The 22,984-nt window shown below is 44.9% G+C and overlaps 1 protein-coding gene across 3 annotated transcripts in view; it reads right to left on the reverse strand.

Moving 5' to 3' along the window:
• Nucleotides 1-21,778, reverse strand: part of STRIP1 (striatin interacting protein 1) — a 722,689-nt gene extending 700,911 nt beyond the window's left edge. Inside the window, exon 1 of one of the 3 annotated variants that reach the window (XM_077467363.1) lies at nucleotides 21,588-21,778. In XM_077467363.1, the coding sequence (XP_077323489.1) occupies nucleotides 21,588-21,713 (126 nt within the window). In that variant the 5' untranslated portion in view covers nucleotides 21,714-21,778. The remainder of the gene's footprint in view (nucleotides 1-21,587) is intronic. The other 2 variants (XM_077467360.1, XM_077467361.1) reach the window with 2 other exon arrangements.
• Nucleotides 21,779-22,984: the final 1,206 nt, after the last annotated feature.

A 22,984-nucleotide genomic window follows, 5' to 3' on the forward strand; every position in this document is an offset into this window, starting at 1 on the left:
CAACCCAAAGCACCTTGTCCCCATGTTGATGAGGACAAGGGCCTCTTCCCGACTACCCTGGCCGTTGGTTGTCGGGGTCTGGGGGTGGGGAATCTGAATCCGGGAGCCCCTTTAATAAGGGGGCCCCCCAGATACCGGCCCCCCACACTATGTGAATGAGTATGGGGTACCATGTACCCCTACCCATTCACCTGGGGGAAAAAAAAAGTGCAAATAAAAAACACAACAAAAGGTTTTTAAATAATTTATTGCACAGCTCTGTGGGCCATCTTGGGGGAGTCTTGTCGGACTTCTCTGCTATCTTCTGCTAGCTCTTTACTAGCGGAGGAGCCCGGCTTTCTTCTTCGTCGCCACCACCCGGGGGTCTTCTTCCGACTTCAGGGTCTTGTCCCCCTCTTCGGTTCTTCCTGCCGGGCCTCAGCTTTCTTCTCCTAGCTCTTTTACTAGCGGTGGCCCGGTCTTCTGTCACCGCCACCTTCTCTTCTTCCTTGAGATTTTGACTCGACTATGTCTCTGGCCGTAATGACAGGGACGCGTTGCACGGCGACTTATATAGGAACAATGGGCAGGGTCACCGTATGATGTCCCCGCCCCTTATGATGTGACAGTCCCGGAGGATGCTGGGACTGTGGCATAAGGGGCGGGGACATTACCCGGTGACCGATGGCCCCGTTGGTTCAGGCAATACATGGGAGCTCTATGGCCCCCCAGCATGCTATAAAATGGAGTGAGGAAACAGACAGCCTTTACTGACCTAAAACAAGTCCTTTCTAGTTCATCAGTGCTAGCCTTACCAACTATGACAAACATTTTGAACAAACAGTAGACTCGAGTGACATGTCACATGACATCAGTACTTACAGTCACATGGCGGGTGCCAGAGGCCAATTGCTTAATAGTCTACAAAATTAGACAGTGCAACCGTGTACAAGCAGTGGTAGCTGAAGCAGTTAAGGCCTCAGCATCTATAGTGCTATATCACCCGCTGATACTTAAAGTACCACATGCAGTATCTGTTATCCTTTTACAACAAAAGATATCACATTTGAGCCCAGCATGACACCTTTCCTGTATGAAAATACTTTTGACACAAACTCACTTAATACAGGAGGTGTACTACATTAAACCCATTCACACTAATATCACTTCCTGTGATGATCATAAACATGACTGTACTGCTGCCATCCCTGAAAAAGGTACTGCCACAAGATGATTTGAAAGATGTCCCGTTATCTAACCCTGACATTAAACTTTTTGTTGATGGCTACACTAAGAAAAATGGATATGCAGTAGCGACACAGGATGAAGTTTTGGAAGCTAGGACATTATCAAAACATTATTCAGCACAAGTAGAAGAACTTGTAGCACTGACAAGAGCATGCATACTATCACCTCCAGTGGCAAACCAATTTCACACACAGACTTCATTCTAGAATTCCTAGATGCAATACAGTTACCAAAAGAGCTTGCAATCTGCAAGTGTCAAGCACACACAAAATACACAGACCCCATCTCAAAGGGAAATAAAAGGGCAGATGAAGCGGCCAAAATAGCGGCAAACAAGAAACACAAATAATGACAGAACGAGAAATCCGTAGAGATAGATCATACAGTTCTTACTGATATGCCCCCGGGGAGAAACAATATTGGAAAACAAAAAGGTTGCACAATAATAGAGAACATCTACATGTCACCTGATTGAAAACCGATATTGACAAAATCCCTATTTAGTTATGTAGCAGTATTGACACTCGTGTCAAACAGGGGTGTGACTGAGATGTTTAAAGGTATGTACAGCCTATGGTTTCACGAACTACAAAAAAAAAAAAAAAAAAAAAAAAAAAAAAAAAACCTTTACTCTCAATGCATTATATGAACATGAAAGAAGAGGGTATGCAAAATGTTTGGTAGCACGTGTTGCACCTTTATCTCCAACAATACAGCTCCTGGGACTGTGACCATAGCCTTGGGAAGGACTGACTGCTCTATTAAATGAATTAGCAGAAAACTCAGGTATTAATGATCCATTCACAAACTGGCTTGAAGGATGGTTCGGTAAGTGGATTGGACTTATCACATCATTTGCTGTGGCTTTGGCTGTTTTGGTCACTTGGATGCTGCTGCATTCCCTGTATTCAAGGACTTTCACAAAAACTGATTGAAACCGCAGTCTCAAGAACAATGTATCAAGCCATTCCCACCTCTGAGGAGAGCTATGTGGACATTGAAGCTCAAATTAATGACATACAGTCCAAAAGTGTATAAACACAGGGACTACCATCGAAATGTGTGGAGATGTCAGGGCTGGCTTAGCCCTTCCTTCTCTGAGCTGGCAGCTCAGCGGTCGGCTAATTGCCAGCTCTCTTCTCTCTCCACGGTTACCAACTGTTCCTGATCATGCTTGTCTGACCTGCCTACTTAAAGCTGTCTAGCTCACTTCACCTCTGCCTTCGCCTTAGTCACATCACAAGAAACCATCTCCTGAGGTTCTGTTTAACCACTTACAGACCGGACCATTTTGCTGGTCAAAGACCAGACCACTTTTTGCAATTCCGCACTGCGTCGCTTTAACTGACAATTGTACGGTCGTGCGACGTGGCTCCCAAACAAAATTGACGTCCTTTTTTTCCCACAAATAGAGCTTTCTTTTGGTGGTATTTGATCACCCCTGCGGTTTTTATTTTTTGCGCTATAAACAAAAATAGAGTGACAATTTTGAAAAAAAAAAAAAAAAAAACGCATAATTTTTTACTTTTTGTCATAATAAATATCCCCCAAAAATATATAAAAAAACATTTTTTTCCCTCAGTTTAGGCCGATACGTGTTCTTCTACATATTTTTGGTAAAAATTGCAATAAGCGATTATTGATTGGTTTGCGTAAAAGTTATAGCGTTTACAAAATAAAACTATCCCTATGGCATTTTTTTTTATTTTTACTAGTAATGGCGGCGATCAGCGATTTTTATTGTGACTGCGACATTGCGGCGGACAGATCGGACAATTTTTACACATTTTTGGGACCATTGCCATTTATACAGTAATCACTGCTATATAAATGCAGTGATTCCTGTGTAAATGACACTGGCAGTGAAGGGGTTAACCAGTGGGTGGCAGTGTAGGGGTTAAGTGTTCCTAGGGGTGTGTTACTAACTGTGTGGGGGCTGGGCTTTCATTTAGTGAACACTGATCTCTGCTCCAATCACATGGAGCAGAGATCAGCGTCACTAGTTGCTAGGCAGAATGGGGAAATGCTGTTTACACAGCTTTTCCTCCATTCAGCCGCCCCGTGAGACGATCGCGGGTATGCCCGCAGCGATCGAGTCCACGGGACCCGCGACCGGACTCACGGGGTTCCTGACCGGCGGCGCGCTCGCGATGGCAGGGCGGCATTGAAGATTGGACGTACCTGTACGCCAATATGCCTGCCCGTGCCATTCTGCCGACGTACATAGGCGTGCGCCGGGAACTGGTTAAAGACTGGCTTGCTGACATCCCTTCTGGCTCCTTATCCTGCTTGCTGTTGCTCTACTTGGATCCCTGACTTCTGGCCTGGCTGACTACCTGATCTGGTTATTGAACTCTGGCCTGGCTGACTACTCTTTCCGGTTACTGGACTCTGGCTATGCTTTGACTACGCTTTTTCTATTTACCTGTTTATTAAATAAATAAGTACACGGTTTAGGAGATATTTGCCGAAAGACAGGCACCACTGTCTACGGAGCATGCGCCAAAGACAGCGGCACGCAGGCGCACCGAGCGTGCCGTCGTCAACCGCGATATGTCACGCGTGGCGGCTCCAGTGCGCGGGACGGACGGCTTCGCCGAATGACAGCGGCAGAGCAGCGAGACCCACCGAGAAGATGGATGCGCCAGACTACAGGGGACAGCGGTGACTTCGCTGGCTCCTGTGTCAGGTAAGTGGCACATAATGGACTACTATGCGATGCATAATAGTCCATTATGCTTTACCTTTGCAGGGAATGAAAGAGGAAGTAAACTCATCAGGGTTTACTTCCTCTTTAACTAACTCCACAGCAAGTTGTAGGATGGATTAAGCTTAACCATATATGGTAGACTGTAGAGGAAACACTAATTAGCCAAATAAAGTACCATTTTGTACCAGGCACGCTATCTGTTTTTCCTCAGCCAATAGAAGTGTTGAGGCTATATTATTGTAGGTATTAGGAGGGGGGGGGGGGGGGGGGTGTACATCTTTGTGTGATTCTTACTGCATATTTTGGCTTGCAAGCTTCTTCCTTTTGTGTGACACGTCAGAAATATATTATCTGCTTCTCAATACACCTGGAGTTTGACTGATCACAAGAGAAGAATAATCCTAACATTAGGTATGGTTTGTTTTGCAGCTGTTAGGAGCTTTAAAAAAGGCAAAATTGATTCTGTGCAATTCCGTCTGGTTTTAGATTGAAAAGAGCTATTGCAGAATTAGGTTGTATAGAAGTTTCAAACGCTTTAGGCCCCTTTCACACTGACGTCCCGTTCAGGCCCGCCTGTCAGTTTTTTAGGCGGACCTGAACGGGTGCTCCATAGAGCTCTATGGAGTGTCGGATGTCAGCGGTGACATGTCCACTGACATCTGACCCGCTCCGATCCGAAAAAGTGTAACGGAGGAAAAAGCTATTTTTCCATCCGTCTGCGGATCGGATCGGGTGACGACGGACACTGCGGCCCGTCGTCATCCGATCTCCCATAGGGGAGAGCGGCGATGTGACAGGTCCGTCCCTGCGCAGTATGCAGAGACGGACCTGTCATCTCCCTGCTCAGCGGGGATCGGCGGAGTGATCCCCGCTGAGCAAACGGATATCCACGGGGCGGATCAGAACTGATCCGCCCCATGTGAAAGGACCCTAAGAAGCTAAATCAAAGATTGCTTTCCAAAATGTTTGGGCTATTGGAACTTTTTTTTTTTTATCCGTTAACAGAATGCCAACTGAGGAAGTCCATAAGTTTCACAGAGTAGGAAAGGAGAGTTATGAAGAGGCGGATACAAATTTATATAATATAAACAGATGAGCTGCACTTCATGCATTAAAGGATTTAGGGGAAATCCAGGCAGGGTGAAAGGCTGAGAGTAGATTTGAATCTATCCCAGATGGATAGAGTGTTTTGTGATCGGATTGCGGATAGAGGTATGATCAACTGGACAAAAACAAACATATTGGCTACTGACATCACAGGGTCACAGTTAGACTCAAACGCTACCCATAACAGAACTTCCTTTACTACCACCGTGGCATTGTCCGACTGGATCCTGACCGGATGCCCCACCTGAACATCCGAAGCTCCAGCACACATTGATCGGTAGGTGGGATTCTTCCTGCGTCCAGCGACCCTGGGCCGACTGGATGCCCAAAATCCCCCCCCCCAGCCGTTCTGCCTGGCATCCATTGTGATCACCGTCCAAAGAGGAGAAAGGAACTATTTCCTCAGCCACCAGAGAAGCGAAGCACTGGTTAGCTGGCTCACGCGGATTTGACAATCCAGAGAAGTGGGAGAAGTCCCATGTGGACAGGATCTCTTTCTGCAAGACTCGAGTGTGGAATTGAGCATAAGGTACAGCCTTGAAAGCGGCTACCATGAGGCCCAGAACTCGCATGCAAAATGCAGCGATGACCATCTGTGGGACATCAGTTACACACACCCCCCCCCCCCCCCCCCCGCGGATTGAAGAGTCTGCAGCTTGTTTGAAGGGAGAAAGACTCTCGCCTTTGAGGAGTCCAGAATCAACCCCAAGTACTCCAGGTGCTGGGTTGGCAGCAGCACCGACTTCTAGAGATTCAACACCCAGCCAAACTCCTGAAGTGTCTGTATGGTGATCAGCACATCCTCCCTTAGTTCTGAGGCAGAAGCTGCTCTCAGGAGGAGGTCATCTAGGTAACCCATGATTGCTATCCCTCGTTGTCTCAGCAACACCAGAATTGGGGCCAGTACCTTGGTGAAGACACTTGTAGCCATCGCTAAGCCAAAAAGGGAAGAGCTACAAATTGGTAGTGCTCGTCCCCGACCGCAAATTGCAGGAACCTCTGGTGTCTGATGCATATGGGGACATGCAAGTATGCATCCTTGATATTCAAAGATGCCAGGAAATCTCCCTAATGAAGTGCAGCGACCACGGAACGAACCAATTCCATCCTGAACCTCCGAACCTTCACAAGACAATTGGGGGCCTTGAAATCCAGGACACCTTCCTTTTTCAGGATTACAAACAAATTGGAGTAGAATCCCTGAAACCTTTCCGACGTCGGTACAGCCACTATCACCCCTTGCAGTAGTAAGTCCTGTACTGCCCCAAATAAGGCCTCCCGACGAGCCAGAAGGAGATGCAGATTGGAGGGGAAAAAACCCCACCAATATCAAGTGGACAAGAAAGAAACTATCGTGTAGCCTGACGAAACCAACTCGCAGACCCACTGGTCAGAAAGAAGAGAGGTCCACCGGACTGCAAATTCCTGAAGACGAACCCCCACACGAGAGTCAGGCGGGGGCGAACCTTCATGCGGCAGCTGATTTGTTTGCAGGGTTTGTTCGGCCTGCGACACCAGGGATGCATTTGTTCCTCAGCGGAACCCTGGTCGGAATGGGAAAGCTTACCTGCCGATCTGGGCAAAAAGCCGCTTCAGAGCAGAAAAAAAAAAGGGCCCCTGCCTACGGCGTGGCTCCTTACCCTTTATGGACTGTGGGAGCAAAGTACTCTTTTCCCCCCAGTAACATTCTTAATAATGTCATCCAGCCAGGCGCCAAACAGCCTCTCACCTTGGAAGGGCAAATCTGCCAGCGCTTTCTTAGATGCCTGGTCCGCAGACCAACACTTGAGCCAAATCAGGCGACACAGCACTACTGCCGATACTGAGACTTTAGAAAGCAAATGGGCCGTATCCAAGACCACATCAGACTTACTTAAAGTGGTTGTATACCCACTTTTTTAACTTTTACCTACAGGAAAGCCTATAATAAGGCTTACCTGTAGGTAAAAAAAATATCTCCTAAACCTGTACGGTTTAGGAGATATTCCCCTCGGTATGCGCCGCTGACTGCAGCGGCGCATGCGCACAAGGGGGTTCTCTCCGTGAAAATCCGGCAGCGCTCGCCCGGCCGGATTGAAATCTCCCGCGCGCATGCGCGAGAGTGACGATATCGCGGCTCCGGCCACTCACAGCGCCGGAGCCGCGATACCCGGAAGAGACGCCGAGGGAGCATGTCGGCTCCCTCGGCGTGGATCGGGCGAGATGTCGGGGCCTCGTTCTAAGGTAAGTATTTCATAATGAGCTAGTATGCGGTGCATACTAACTCATTATGCCTTTTGCTTTGCAGGTTTAAAAAAATAAAAAAATAAATTGCGGGTTTACTACCGCTTTAAGGCCATGCACCAACTGGTCTGCCAGTTCCACACAGACTGGGAAACTTGTTCCTTCCCCAACTCGTGGTGCAACAATTTAGCCCATTCAGTAAGCGTCTGACACCAGAGCCGTGGCTAACACCGGCTGAAGCGCTGACCCCCATCACCGTAAACATGGACCTGGCAACCGCCTCAGCCCTTCTGTCGGCAGGTCACCTTATTTAACCTAGATACCGGTGGGGGGGGGGGGGTCCAACAACCAGAAGTGATGTCCATTTTTTCTAGGAAATTCTCCTCAAAGGGGTAACGCACCGCCAATCGTCTCGGGACTGAAAAGGTCCGCTGCGGGCTTTCCCACTCCTTGTAAATTTATCAAAATAAGTTAGGTTAGGAAACATCTTAGCAAGCAATGCAGACCGGCTTGTGGGACCCAAAAAGGGACCGACACCTCTTGTGCCCGCATGCCCCTTCCACCTTGGAAACAAATGATTCCATGACCGCCGACAGAGTGTCCATGGGCACCGCAGGAGCAGGGGAACCAGTTGCTATTACAGGGGTGTCTGGGGAAGAAGCGCCAGCCTCAGATGCCATGCTGACCCACTCTCGTCTGTCACCCGAGACCTAAGGCAAGAGAAAAAATGCCTACCCTCCTAGCTGCCCCCCGCAGGGCTCACCACTCTGACCCAGGTGCTATGCTGTGCTCCTGTCCGCTCTCCCTTCTGCCTGCGTCCAAACCACAAGGTGTTCTGTTTTCGTGCTGTTCGTGGCTTAAACAGCTGCCCAGCACTAGAGACTAACAGAAACTGTCCCTCGTGACCACAAGAAATTGGTCGCCGGCCGCCTCAGACAAAAGCACCCAACAACGCAGGGAAAATGGCTGCTGCACTCCAAGAAAATGGGCACAGTTCTCGCTGCAACCATTTCCCCTGCATGGCGGAAAACGAAGGCAAAAAATGAAGGGATTAAAACGAGCGGCACACTACAACCCCCTGCCAGGACCCAGAGACCACCAGGCCAGGTATGTGCTCCGCAACACCTATGCCCAGCCACACAGCGCCCCCTTAGAATGGGGAGAAGGGAAAGAGATGGAGAGAAGGGAATGCCCAGGTGCTCCATCCTGCCTAAACAGGCTGAGCCATACTTACCCCGCCTTCTGGGACTGCTGGACTCACGCCACAGACAGACCCATCACCCAAGCAGTACATGGCGGCTGTCGGCCACGGCACACTGACTCAGACAGCAGTAGCCCGGTCACATGTGTGCCCTGGAGCATATAGCTCACCGGCCTCCCCTGGACCAGACTGGGGCCTGTAGCAGTCAACCCAGCTTGGAGCTGAAGTCTGCACGCGCTCGATGGTCAGGCTGGGGAGACTACCAGGATCTATTATGCAGCCTGTCACCCAGCCCGGCTGTTGATTGTAGATCACAGGAAGCAAAAAAGGAAACATTTTAAAGACCACTGGTCCCCACAGGGATCCAGGGCCTTCTAGACTAGGCATAGGGTTATAGCCAGTAGGACCACCCCTGGGCAGTACTGTGCTTGTTCTGCCTAGTCCTCTCCTAAAAGGTGGCGATATAACCCTAAGGTCAAGATTAAGTTGATGTGTCCGTCAATGAACGAACAAAAAAAAAAAAAAAAAAAAAAAAAAAGGCAGACTTTGAGGTTTTCCGACTATTTCAATACCTTTAATGTTTGGGTCCGATCTAATCAACTGGACAAGCGACTCGATGAGAGCAAAGAAGTGGAGAAAAAGGGCATCCTTGACGGGTGCCACTTCCAATACGGATTAGGTCAGATTTAAAAAAAAAAAATAAAAAAATAAAAAAAGTATGTGAACCCTTTTGGAATGATATGGATTTCTGAACAAATTGGTCATGATATTTGATCTGATCTTTATCTAAGTCACAACAATAGACAATCACAGTCTGCTTAAACTAATAACACAAAAAATTTAAATGTTACCATGTTTTTATTGCACACCATGTAAACATCACAGTGCAGGTGGAAAAAGTATGTGAACCCTCTGATTTAATAAGGATTACTGTAGTTGCAGATCAGACATGCACAACGGTCAGGAGTAATTCTTGACCATTCCTCTTTACAGAACTGTTTCAGTTCAGCAATATTCTTGGGATGCCTGGTGTGAATCGCTTTCTTGAGGTCATGCCACAGCATCTCAATTGGGTTGAGGTCAGGACTCTGACTGGGCCACTCCAGAAGGCGTATTTTCTTCTATTTAAGCCATTTTGTTGATTTACTTCTATGCTTTGGTTCGTTGTCCTGTTGCAACACCCATCTTCTGTTGAGCTTCAGCTGGTGGACAGATGGCCTTAAGTTCTCCTGCAAAATGTCTAATAAACTTGGGAATTCATTTTTCCTTCGATGATAGCAATCCGTCCAGGCCCTGTCACAGCAAATGAGCCCCAAACCATGATGCCCCCACCACCATACCTCACAGTTGGGATGAGGTTTTGATGTTGGTGTCCTGTGCCTCTTTCTCCACACACAGTGTTGTGCGTTTCTTCCAAACAACTCAACTTTGGTTTCATCTGTCTACAGAATATTTTGCCAGTGCTGCTGTGGAACATCCAGGTGCTCTTATGCAAACTGTAAACATGCAGCAATGTTTTTTTTTTTTGGACAGCAGTGGCTTCCTCTGTGGTATCCTCCCATGAAATCCATTCTTGTTTAGCGTCTTACGCATCGTAGATTCGCTAACAGGGATGTTAGCATATGCCAGAGACTTTTATAAGTCTTTAGCTGACACTCTAGAATTCGTCTTCACCTCATTGAGCAGTCTGCTCTGTGCTCTTGCAGTCATCTCTACGGGACGCCTGCTCCTAGGGAGAGAAGCAGCAGTGCTGAACTTTTGCAGATACTTTTATAACCCTTTCCAGCTTTATGCAAGTCAACAATTCTTAATCGTAGGTCTTCTGAGAGCTCTTTTGTGCGAGGCATCATTCACATCAGGCAATTCTTCTTGTGAAAAGCAAACCCAGAACTGATGTGTTTTTTATAGGGCAAGGCAGCTGTAACCAACAGCTCCAATCTCATCTCAATGATTGGACTCCAGTTGGCTGACACCTCACTCCAATTAGCTCTTGGAGATCTCATTACTCTTGGGGTTCACATACTTTTTCCACCTGCACTGTGATTGTTTAAATGGTGTGTTTAAAACATGGTAACATTTAATTCTGTGTGTTCTTAGTTTAAGCAGACTGTCTATTGTTGTGACTTAGATGAAGATCAGATCACATTTTATGACCAATTTGTGCAGAAATCCATATCATTACAAAAGGGTTCACATACTTTTTTTTGCAACTGTATGCCTTCAGTTTATTGTATAAGGGAAGAAATCCACTTCAAGAAATGGGGTCTAAACCCCCATTTTTGAACAGTGTACTGAAGATAGGACCATTAGACAAAAGCTTTTCTAATATTGAGGGAAAGAAAAAAAGCTGGTAAACGTCTACATTTGGCTGCATGAGCAAGTAACAAAGCTCCTCGCCTCCTTAACTGCTTGGTATAGGGAATAAACCAACTTGATCACGATGAATAAGTTCACCTATAACCTGATTTAAAGAGGAAGTCAACTCTGCACGCAGATTTCAAGCAATTGAAACAAGAATTTCACAGGCAGCAATCAATAGGTTTATTTATGAGTACAATGTGCGTTGTGTTGCGTTGGAGAGTTTACAACCACTTTAAACAAGTTGCTAGTATTTTGGCCAAAATACATGCAACAAAGTCAAGTCTAAGCAGTGAAATGGGACGATAAATTTGTCCAGGAGGTTGTATCAGATTCAGGCAACAGATTATAGCCATTAAAAGATTCTGAATGAAGAGTGGATTCAGCAATGGATTCAAAGCTTCAGTCAGGATAGGAATTAAAATATCAGAAAACTTCTTGTAATAAGAAGCTGAAAACCCATCTTGGCCAGGATGCTTATTAAGCTTTAAAAGCCATACTAAACTTCCGCTGCAAAAATTGGGCACTCAAGTCTTTCATGATAAGTATGGGAAAGTGTTGGAAGTGCGATATGGGAAAAAAGGGCATCAGCAGCTGTATGATCAAAGTTATAGGTTTGAAGAGTATAATTTAGAAAGTTTTAAAGCGGAGGTCCACCCCAAAAATTTATATATATATATATATATATATATATATATATATATATATATATATATATATATATATATATATATATATATATATATATATATATATATATATATATATATACATACATATATATATATATATACATACATACATACACACACACACACACACACACACACACACACACACACACACACACACACACACACACACACACATCAAACATGCTCCTAGAAATCTGAAAAAATAAATTTTTACTTACCAGGAATGGCTGTTGCTAGGCAGATCGTCCTAATTCGCAGTGATCTTCAATCTTCTCCTCGAGTTGTCTTCTGGGAAATGGGGCGCGCTGTATTCTCGGAACGGTGTGTCCCAGAACGCAGCCGACCATTCACAACGCATCGCGCGATGCGCAGTAGGAAATGGGCAGTAAAGCCACAAGGCTCCACTGCCCGTTTCCGTAAGTTTGAATGGCCACGCCGGGACCCAATTCAATGGACGGATCGGCCTCGGGTGGCCGACATTGCAGGCACCCTGGACAGTAAGTGTGCTTACTAAATGTCAACAGCTACAGTGTTTGTAGCTGCTGACTTTTAACCGCTTGTCGACTGCCTCACACAGATACACATCGGCAGAAGAGCTCGTACAAGCAGAATCAAGTACCTGTACGTTGCCCTTTAAGAGGCGGCCAGCGGTGCGCGCACCCGCAGCAAGCTCCGCGAGTCGGGCTGCGGGTCCCGTGGACTTGATCACCGCGGGGATACCCGCAATCGCCTCACAGGGAGGAAGAACGGGGATATGCTAAAGTAAAACACAGATCTCAAGTTATTTACCAAAATTATAGCAACCAGACTGCAACAACACCTGCCCCACTTGATTCACCTGGACCAGATGGGCTTGATCCCATCCAGGGAAACCAGAGACAACACCATCAAAGTCCTCAACCTTCTCCATGTTGCTAATGCTAGTAGCACCATGTGTGTTCCTGGGGACGGATGCGGAGAAGGCGTTCGACCGGGTACACTGGCCTTTTATGTTCTCGGTCCTACGGCATGTGGGGTTGGGACACAACATGCTCCACTGGATATCTTCCATCTATTCTAACCCGACAGCCAGGGTCAGGGCTAATGGAGTTTTCACCGGATCCCTTTGTGATCAACGGAACAAACCAGGGATGTCCACTGTCGCCTCTCCTTTTTGACCTGGCACCCTTCCTCAGTCATGTGCGTCTGAATCCAGATGTCACTGGCATCAAAGTGGGGGGACCCAACAAAGGGTGTCTGCATACAAAGACAATATGATGTTCACACTTACGAACCCCCTAATCTCGCTCCCTAATTTGTTGCGTGAATTTGAAACCTATGGAGCGTTGTCCAATCTGAAGATTACATTTTGCCAAATCCGAAGCAATGGGCGTGGGGATACAGAAGCCTCTCCTCGCACACCTCCAAGCCAGTTTTAAATTGAAATGGACGTCCATCGCCCTGAATTACTTGGGCACGTTCATCCCACTCAATGATTTTTTACCTAAACTTCCCCCGCTCCTGAAAACCATCAAATCGTGGTTTGGCCGCTGCAGTATACTTAAAATTATTAAGCATTCTTCCTAATTTTTTTATACCTCTTTCAGGCCTTACCCATCTCCATCCCACAGAGTTTCCTCAGACAGGCACACTCCCTGTTCATTGCTTTCATCTGTGACAAAAAGCAACCACGCCTAAACAGGAAACTACTCTCCCTGCCCAAGGAAAAACCGAGGTCTGCCAAAGCCGGATGTTCACTCCTACCACACGACACTTAAGCAGACTTATAGACTGGTGTCGTCACCAGGACACCAAAGTACGGCCCCGATTGGAACAAGCTCAAAAGGGACTTACACATCACTCTCAGCCAACCTTAAGAGACACCCCCTTATTGGTCCCACTACGCACACATGAGCCCACCTGTTTACCAATGCCTCGCTCTCTTCTCAGAACTCGGCCCTAGTCCCCATATTGGGAAACCCTCACGATGCGGTCTTCCAGAACTTGATCGACTCCAGCTACTTCCAAGCCTCCCACTTCAGAACTGCGGGGAGATGGCTGTCCATGTCAGAGCTTACAGACCCCTCATGCCCTTTCCGACTGGATTCTTGGAGGGCATTTCAACTACGTAATTTCTTGAAAACTATAACGCCGCCCAATGACCCTGACCAACCTCTTACAACCCTTAAAGAATTTTGCTCAGACACCGGTGTCCTCCCACATGCACTGTCTAACATACAACATGCTGCTTATACCCTCAGCGGACTATCAATCCCTGAGCCTGCTTAGCTGGGAGCGGGATTTGAACCGCCAATTTAGCCCACACCAACGACACAGCATTCTCTGGTTCTTACACAGATCCTCCATCTGTGCGAGAATACAGGAGACTAATTATAAACTACTGACACAATGGTATCGTACCCCCATATGCCTACACAAATTCTTTCCCTCAATCTCAGACCTATGCTGGCGATGCCAGGCGGAACATTCCTACACATTTTCCGGTTTCGCCCCAAAATCGTAGATTTTTGGAAAACAATTCGCCAAACCATACAGAAATTCACAGACCGTACTATACCAGACGACCCAGCTTTTTTTATCCTGCATGCCTCCACCACTCCGGAGAAAGTCTATAAGAAATTGGTGATATGCCACCTCCTAGATGCTGCGAAAGCAGGCATACCCCTCCAGTGGAAATCCCAACGGGCACCAACCGTAGGGCTCTGGATGCGAAAAGTTGGACATAAACAAAATGGAGGACCTTATCCTCACTGCCATACACTGACAGGATCAATATGCCAAGACTTGGACCTTATGGAACATGTTTAGTTACTCTGACGAGGGACAGGCACTCCTAGATAATGGTACTACTGACTAGCGATGCTCCCCCTGGACTCCCTGACCACGTAACAAATCCACTTGATGCTATATCCTCTAACCACCCTACACATGTACATTGACACCCCCCCTCCATTGTCCCCTCCCAGCTTTCCCATCCCCCTCCCAGCTTTCCCATCCCCCCCCCCCCCTTTACTTCCCATCCCTGTTTCAATCTCTATTTGTAAGTTTCCACTCTCCTATAATTTTTTTTTCCCCCTTTTTATTTTTCTAATGTTTATTGCTACCTCTGAGTTTCTATTCATTTTATAGAAAAAGGAAAATGTAAGCGATTGGATTTTTGGCCTAACGCCACACTCTGACACCTCACGCTTCACTATTTTTCTGATGTGCTATAATCAACCATGATACATGCTTGGTTTGTTTTTGCTTTTTTCTTGTTTGTCATTATTCGGTTTGTCTCGGTTACATTACAATTTCATGTTCTGGGTTACATCTGTGTGACGGTATCCTTACTGTACACTTTCTTCTTTTGGCCATGTGAATCCTGTCTTTTGAATGAAGATTTTTTTTCAAAACACACAAAATGGTGCATGTATGCCCATCATTAGAAGTGGTGGATGAAGGGAGGTATTCTAATGGTGGGCATACCCACCGATCAATCTTTCAGCCCACAGGTTGCATAAAAAATAAAAATAAATAGATTACAATATATGCCCAACAAGGACGTTGCTGGACTTTGAGTGATTATACCAGAATGATGCCTGTGGGTTTAGGTATCATCTTGGTATCATTCTTTTCAGTCAGTGGTCGGCTTTCATGTAAAAGCAATGCTAGTGGCTAATTAGCCTCTAGACTGTTTTTACAAGCAGTGGGAGGGAATGTTCCCCCCACTGTCTTCCATGGTTTTCTCTGGCTCTCCTGTCCCAATAGGAAACCTGAGAAGGCAGCTGGTGGTTCCACCAGCTGACCATGGAACCAGAGACCAAAATGGCTACAATCATTTCCATGGCCTAAGAAACCTGAAGCTACGAGCATTTCACAACTTTGATTTTGCCGGATGTAAACCGCCTAGGGACTGCAGGAAGTCTTGTACAATGGGAAATTGGGTAAGCATTGCATCACACCGATCTTGATGTGGTCGGATGCTTTGAGGGCAGAGGAGAGATCTAGGGTCTAATAGACCCATTTTTTTTAAAGTACCTGTCACTACCGATTGCCAACATAGGGGATATTTAAAAAAAAAATATATATATATATATTATTAATGAAAAGGAACAGAGTTTAAAAATAAAATAGCAAAATAATTTTAAGAAGCACCCCTGACCCCCCCATGCTCTCGCGCATACGTCGGTCTGGCGTCATATGTAAACAGCAATTGCACCGTGCATGTGAGGTATCACCATGAAGGTCAGATCGAGGGCAGTAATTTTGGCAGTAGACCTCTAAATCAAAAAAGTGTTACCCTGTAAAAGGCCTTTAAAAAAAAATAATAATAATAATAATAAAAAAAAAAATAAAATGTAGTTTGTCGCAGCTGCAGATTTGTGCGCAATTTTAAAGCATGTCGTGTCTGGTATCCATGTACTTGGCCTAAGATCATCTTTTTTATTTCATCAAACATTTGGGCAATAGTGCGTTTTAGTGCATTAAAATTAATAATAATTAAATCGCTGTGCAAATACTGTGTAAAAATAAAATATATATATATATATATATATATATATATATATATATATATATATATATATATATATATATATATATATATATATATATATATATATGACTGAGGGGTTCAAAGCAACTTTCTTGAAAAAAAAAAAAATTCTCATGTAAACAAAAAGTGTCAGAAAGGGCTTTGTCTTCAAGTGGTTAGAAGAGTGTGACATAAGCTTCTAAATGTTGTGCAGAAAATGCCAGGACAGTTCAAAGCCCCCCAAATTGACCCCATTTTGGAAAGTAGACACCCCAAGCTATTTGCTGAGAGGCATTCAGAGTCTATGGAATATTTTGACACACGTTGTCTTAGCTAGACAGACTGGTCTGTCTGCAAAGCTGACAGAGTTTGGATCATTTTTGTAATCTTAATCTGTGGAAGAAAAACTTTTTGGTCTACCGAGCAAAAGTCGTAACCCAGATATGTCCATTTCTGGGCTGGAATTAAGGACGACTTCTCTACGTTTATCAACCAGCCTAGGGACTGCAGGAAGTCTTGTACAGTCTGGAGATCCCCTAACAACTTCTGGTATTACTCTGCCACCATAAGGAGGCCATCCAGGTAAGATATAATAGTTATCAACTTTAACCTTAGTAGAGCAAGCGCCACCCCCAACACCTTTGTAAAAATGCTTGGGGCCGAGGACAGACCAAAGGGGAGGGCTTGAAATTGAAAGTGCCAAGTCTCTTTTCCCATCTTGACTGCTAATCTCAAGAATCTCTGGAAGGCTGGATGGATAGGGATGTGAAGGTAGGCATCCCTCAAATCCAAAATGGGCATTAAACTGTTTGGGTAGAGCAGGTTTTTGATTGTGAAGTGCTTGTATCTGATTAAACGGTTTAGAGACCGGAGGTTCAGGATAAGCCGATACTTCCCTGATGGCTTTTTGATGACAAATATATGGGGATGAAATCCCTTGCCCTGATCTGACCAGGGAACAGGCATCAGGACTTTTTGATCTAATATGTCTTCAATAATAAGTCTCCAATTTGGCGCAAAAATTACAGCCTGTACCCATTGGTCTCCAGGTCCAGGAAGAAGGGACTTGAAGCGACTGCTGCTCAATGTGGGAGAAAGGCCCTCAATCTTCCTCCCACTGGGGGACACGAGTCAGTGAGGCTTAGCGGGTTGTAGAGAAGGATTAAACAAGACCCCCCCCCCCCTCTACCTCTGACTTTGTGCCCTGTCCAATGTTTTTTGGGCCTGTTGTCCTTTTCTCTAGGACCCTGCTGCCTACTTTTGCCACGGAAAAAAACTTTCTGGCTGTCCGTTTTTTTTTTTTCTCTGGAAACGCCTTTTTCCTATCGGCTGTGCGTTCCAGTGCCTCCTGCAGTCCTGGTCCAAAAAGATGATCACCCGTTAAGGGAAGCCCACATAGGTGCAACTTTGAGGCTTAATCGCCTGACCAGATTTGAAGCCATAGGCTTCTCCTGGCCAAATTCATTAAGGCCGAAGTCCTGGATGACATTCTTACCGACTCAGAAGAATCAGCCAAAAATCCCAGTGCCCGAAAAAGGAGAGGAAAAGACTTCAAAATCTGCTCTCTAGAGGTACCTGCTTACAAATGTGTTTGAATTTGTGTCAGCCATACTTCCAGATTTCTGGCTACGCATGTGGAGGACAAAGCTGGTTTAAGATTGCCAACAGCTGAATCCCAGGCTCTGTGGAGAAGGATATCTCCTCTTTTGTCCATTGGGTCCTTAAGCGTGCCCATATCGTCAAGTGCCAAGTCCGAGTTTTTTTTCAAACCTTTGAAAGAGGTGCGTCCAACTTAGGATTTTTGTTCCACGGCTGCGCTGTGTCCTCATCAAAAGGAAACCTCCTTTTTAGGTTACCAGAAAATATAGTTTTTTTTCTCTGGATTTTCCCACTGTTGCTCTTCCTGAGTATGGGATACCATGTGAGACTTTTTGGGAGCCTAGCCGCATACAGGGTCCTGAAAACCAAGCACCACCTTCAGGCTTTCTAGGGGGGTAAATGTTTTATTTCACTCCTCACTGCCTATCAGTTGTGGAGGCCATGGAATTCCCAGATGGCACAAGACCCCCCCCCCCCCCAACATTTTGCAAAGTAGACACCCCTAGCCATGTGCTGATAGGTATGGTGAGTATCTTGCAGAGCTCATTTTGTCACAAAGTTATGAATATTGAAAAAAAAAAATTATTTCCTTTCTTCATTTTTAAAAACAAATGAGAGCTGCAAAATACTCACTATGCCTCTCAAATAGCTTGGGGTGTCTACTTTCCAAATTGGGTTTGTGCCATCTTGGTATTTTATGGCCTTCAAAACTGGTAGGCAGTGAGAAATCCTGAAGGCAGTACTTGGTTTTTGGGGGTCCAAAGAGTCCCAAACATGTGGTATCCTTATACTCGGGAGAAGCAGCAAAATTTATTTTGGGGTGCAATTCCACATATAACCATGGCATGAGTGAGCAATATTTTGTTTTGTGACAACTTTTTTTTTTTTTTTTACAAAAAGTAAAAGTGGTTTTTGTCATTATTCAATCACTTGGGACACAAAAATTAAATATTCAATGGGCTCAACGGGCCTCGCAGTATTTTCATTGAGGCGTCTACTTTCCAAAATGGGGTCATTTGGGGGGGGGGGGGTGGCGTTTGTACTGCCCTGCCATTTTAGCACCTCAAGAAATGAGATAGGCAGTCATAAACTAAAAGTTTAGACGCTATAACTTTTGCGCAAACCAATAAATATATGCTTATTAACATTTTTACCAATGACATCTGGCCAAATACATTTTGCCCTAAATGTATGACTAAAATTGAGTTTATTGGCTTTTTCTTATAACAAAAAGTAGAAAATTTCTTTTTTTTTAATTTTTTGGTCTATTTCCGTTTAGATCTCAAAAAATAAAAAATAAAATCGCAGAGTCAATTAAATACCATCAAAATAAAGCTTCATTTGTGTGCACAAAAGGACGCAAATTTTGTTTGTGTACAGCATTGCATGACCGCGCAATTATAAGTTAAAGCAGCGCAGTGCCAAATTGTAAAAAGTCCTCTGGTATTTAGGCAGCCAAATGGTCCGGGGCTTAAGCGGTTAAAGCGTCTATATAAAGTATAGGGTACTGAAATTATTATTCATGATTTATATAGCACCAACAGTTTACGCAGAGATTTACAATGTATAGAGGGACAACACAACCGTAGAGCTTACATTCTAAAGGGAGGGGGTGGTGGTACAAAAAGGTAATATCTGCAGAGAATGATTTGTTGCCATTTCACAGGGGCACACAAATTTAAAGTTTGACATGTTGGATATCCATTTACTCTGTGCAACCTCATCATCTTTTATATATTTTACCAAACAATTGGGTCATTTATTGCATTTTTGTGCCCTAAAATTAATCTTAGTGTGTTTTTAGGGTGTTTTTTTTGCATTTCCTACATTTGTGATTATATTGTGTGACATAAAAAATTAAAACTACCCCTATTTTATTCTCTAGGGTGTCTGCATTTAGAAAATATATTATGTTTTTAACCACCTCAATACCAGCCACTTAAACACCTTCCTGCCCAGACCAATTTTGAGCTTTCAGCGCTGTCGCACTTTGAATGACAATTGCGCGGTCATGCTACACTGTACCCAAATGAATTTTTGTCATTTTTTTTCCCCACAAATGGAGCTTTCTTTTGGGGGTATTTGATCACCTCTACGGTTTTTATATTTTGCTAAACAAATAAAAAAAAACGAAAAAAAAAAAATCCAAAAAAAACTTTGTAAATAAGTATGTTTTCTCCTTTACTGATGGGCACTGATGGGGCTGCACTGACGGGCACTGATAAGGTGGCACCAATGAAGTGGCACTGATGAGATGGCATTGATGGGCACCGATAGGTGGCATTGTATTGTTTTGTACTGATGGATGCCAAATAATAATGCATGCCAATCAGTGACGCCCATTGTGGGCACTGACTGCCATCCCTGGTGGTCTAGGGTGGCATACCTGGTGGTCTGGCGGCATCCCTGGTAGTCCAGTGTGGGCATCCTGGGGGAGGGGGGGATGTGCTGATAATCAATCAGCACAGACCCCCCTGTCAGGCCGCGTACACACGGGCGGACTGTTCGCCCAACCTTGTCCGCTGAACAGTGTTTGGGCGGACAGTCCGCTCGTGTGTGGGGCTTCAGCGGACAGTTGGACAAACAAGGTCTTACGGAAATTCCGAAAAACTGTCCGCTGAAACAAGGTTTCAGCGGACTGTTCGCTCGTGTGTAGGCTTGTTCGGCCAACTAAGTCTCGCGCATGCTCAGAAAGGATTTCCACGTCGGAAGGTTGCATTGCAGTGTATTGGACGTCGAAATTTTCGTCCCGTCGTACGTGCCGTTCACGACATCGCGCACGGTTTCAGCAAACTGTTCGTCCGTCGTGTGTGGCCATGTCCGTCCATGCTAAGTTTGAGCGGACTGTTTGCCGAAACTGTTGGACGGACAAAGTTGGGCGAACAGTCCGCGCGTGTGTACGTGGCCTCAGAGGAGCAGCCGATCGGCTCTCCTCTACTAGCATCTGACAGACACGAGTGAGGAAAAACCGATCACCGGTTCTTCCTATTTACACTGTGATCAGCCGTGATTGGACACAGCTGATCAGGTGGTAAAGAGTATCCGTCGGAGACTCTTTAACGAGACCGTAGTTGCGGGTTGTCGGCGAGCAGCGGCTCAAAATCCTGAGGACATCCTGTGACGTCTGGTCAGGATTTTAAAACGTGCAAAAAAAATTTAAAACGGTGCTGGCAGTGAAAGGGTTGAAATGATAAGTTCACCTTCAGGAACATGTTCAACCCATTTTTAGGGTGGAACATGTGACATTACAACTTCTGCAGCCCTTTGTGACAGCAGTAGGGGGGGGGGGGGGTGTTAAAAGACTGTGGCCGTGCAGGCCTCTGCCCATACAGTTGCTGTGTCATTCATTTACAGAGTTCTGTGAATGAATCAACTACCAACATCCTTTGTATGCCAGCTTGTAGATCTCATGGTCATTTACACCCGCCTACATTCAATCCAATCCCCGAAAACAAATGGGTATGCGTTCGCCATCCATCCATCCGGCAGAACTCTGCATGCAAGCGGATCACAGCCACAGGCTGCCCAAAGTGAAAGGGGCCTTACAGACATATCAGGAAGAGCTAACTGCTCACAATTTTATTCAAAGTTTAGTTCCACTTTAAAGGTAAGAATTTATTCTGGAGTTGGACTTCAAACTTGTAACAGAAACCTGCCTTGGTGATCTCGACAGCGCCAAGTGGAAATAGTTCTAGTTTAGCTTTCAGAGGCACGACAATACTTCACATTCACACAGTATCACATTCCTTGCATAACATACCAAAACCTGCTGCACACTGGGAATCAAGTGAAAGATTTTTTTGCTACAGTCATATCGGCATCACTTCAACGGTTTTCCTGATAAACAATACAGTCCGTCAATGTGCGTGGATACATCATTTATTCGACACTTTAATTTAGCCCACTCAACCGGGTTCAGTGAAAGCACGTTGATATTCTGTTCACGCTCACCTCAGAATCCTTTCGCTGATTACGGTTATATTCTCTTCCCTTTCCTGGCAGAGGGCTTCCAGCACCGATTCCGCCCGGACCGGTTCTCATTTTGTTGTTGACACTCAAAGAACCAGTAACCTCCATCTCCTACGACGAAAGCAATTGTCGCGAGAGTTCCCGCAGTGACTTGGTGGATCGTAAACGTTTCCTCTATACAGACTGAATCTTTGAGACGTCACATTCATGCGACTGTCTGCTGCAAATAAAGCTGCATTCCTTCATTGTGGGATTGTAAAGACAGAAATAAACCGAAAATGACAATTAAAGCGGTAGTAAACGCTACACTTTGTATTGTACCTACAGGTTTAACAAGGCTTACAGTGAATGTTATTATAAGTTCTCTTTAGAAAAAATGTTATTACTTTTTGCAGGTAAAAAAAATGTATTTATTTTGGAGCCTGTTAAGCATTGCACCAGAGATCAGGAGATCACTGATGCCATGCTGCCAGTGTATCTGTGTGCCCATGCCATTACAATCTGACAGGAAGAACCAATGAACTATCGTGGCAATCCACAGCACTGGTAGGTTGTAGTTCATTCACACTCATAGCTGTGTGAATGATGTGGTCCATAGTGATAGTATGGGGAACAGGGAGAGGAGATAGGGCAGCAGCTAAAGCATTGGGAATATGTTCCACCTGTTTTTAGGGTGGAGCATGTTCACAATGTTGTAGCCGCTAACGGTTTCACAAGTTTAATGAACTTAATCTTTAAACGTGCACGTTTTAGAAGATGTTCTAAAGTGTAGGACAGTAGAATTACCCACAAAATGACCCAATTTTGGAAAGCAGACACCCCAACGTATATTCTATGAGGCATAATGAGTCTTTTGAACAGTTAATTTTTTTCTACAAGTCTTCGGAAAACGTTGAAAGAAAATGAAAACATATTTTTTTTTTTACACAAAGTGGTCAGTTTATAAGATATTTCTAACTCAAAGCATGTACATGGCAAAAATTACACCCCAAAATACATTCTGCTACTCATCCTGAGTATGGTGATACCACATGTGTGTAACTTTTACACAGCGTGTCTACATACAGAGGATCAACATGCAGGGAGCGCCGTCAGGTGTTCTAGGAGCATAAATGACACCTCTAATTTCCTAATGACCTATTACATTTGTGAAGGCCCTGGAGCACCAGGACAATGGAATTACCCACAAAATTACCCCATTTTGGAAAACAAACACCCCAAAGTATATTCTATGAAGTATTATGAGTCTTTTGAACAGTTAATTTTTTTACACAAGTCTTCAGAAAACGTGGAAAGAAAATTAAAATCTTTTTTTTTTTTTTTTACACAAAGTTGTCCATTTAGATATTTCTAAAACATAGCATGTATATAGCAAAAAT

The sequence above is a fragment of the Lithobates pipiens genome, unplaced genomic scaffold (genome assembly GCF_037356315.1).
Source record: "Lithobates pipiens isolate NorthernLeopardFrog02 unplaced genomic scaffold, aLitPip1_a1.2 Scaffold_52, whole genome shotgun sequence".
Lineage (NCBI taxonomy): Eukaryota > Metazoa > Chordata > Amphibia > Anura > Ranidae > Lithobates > Lithobates pipiens.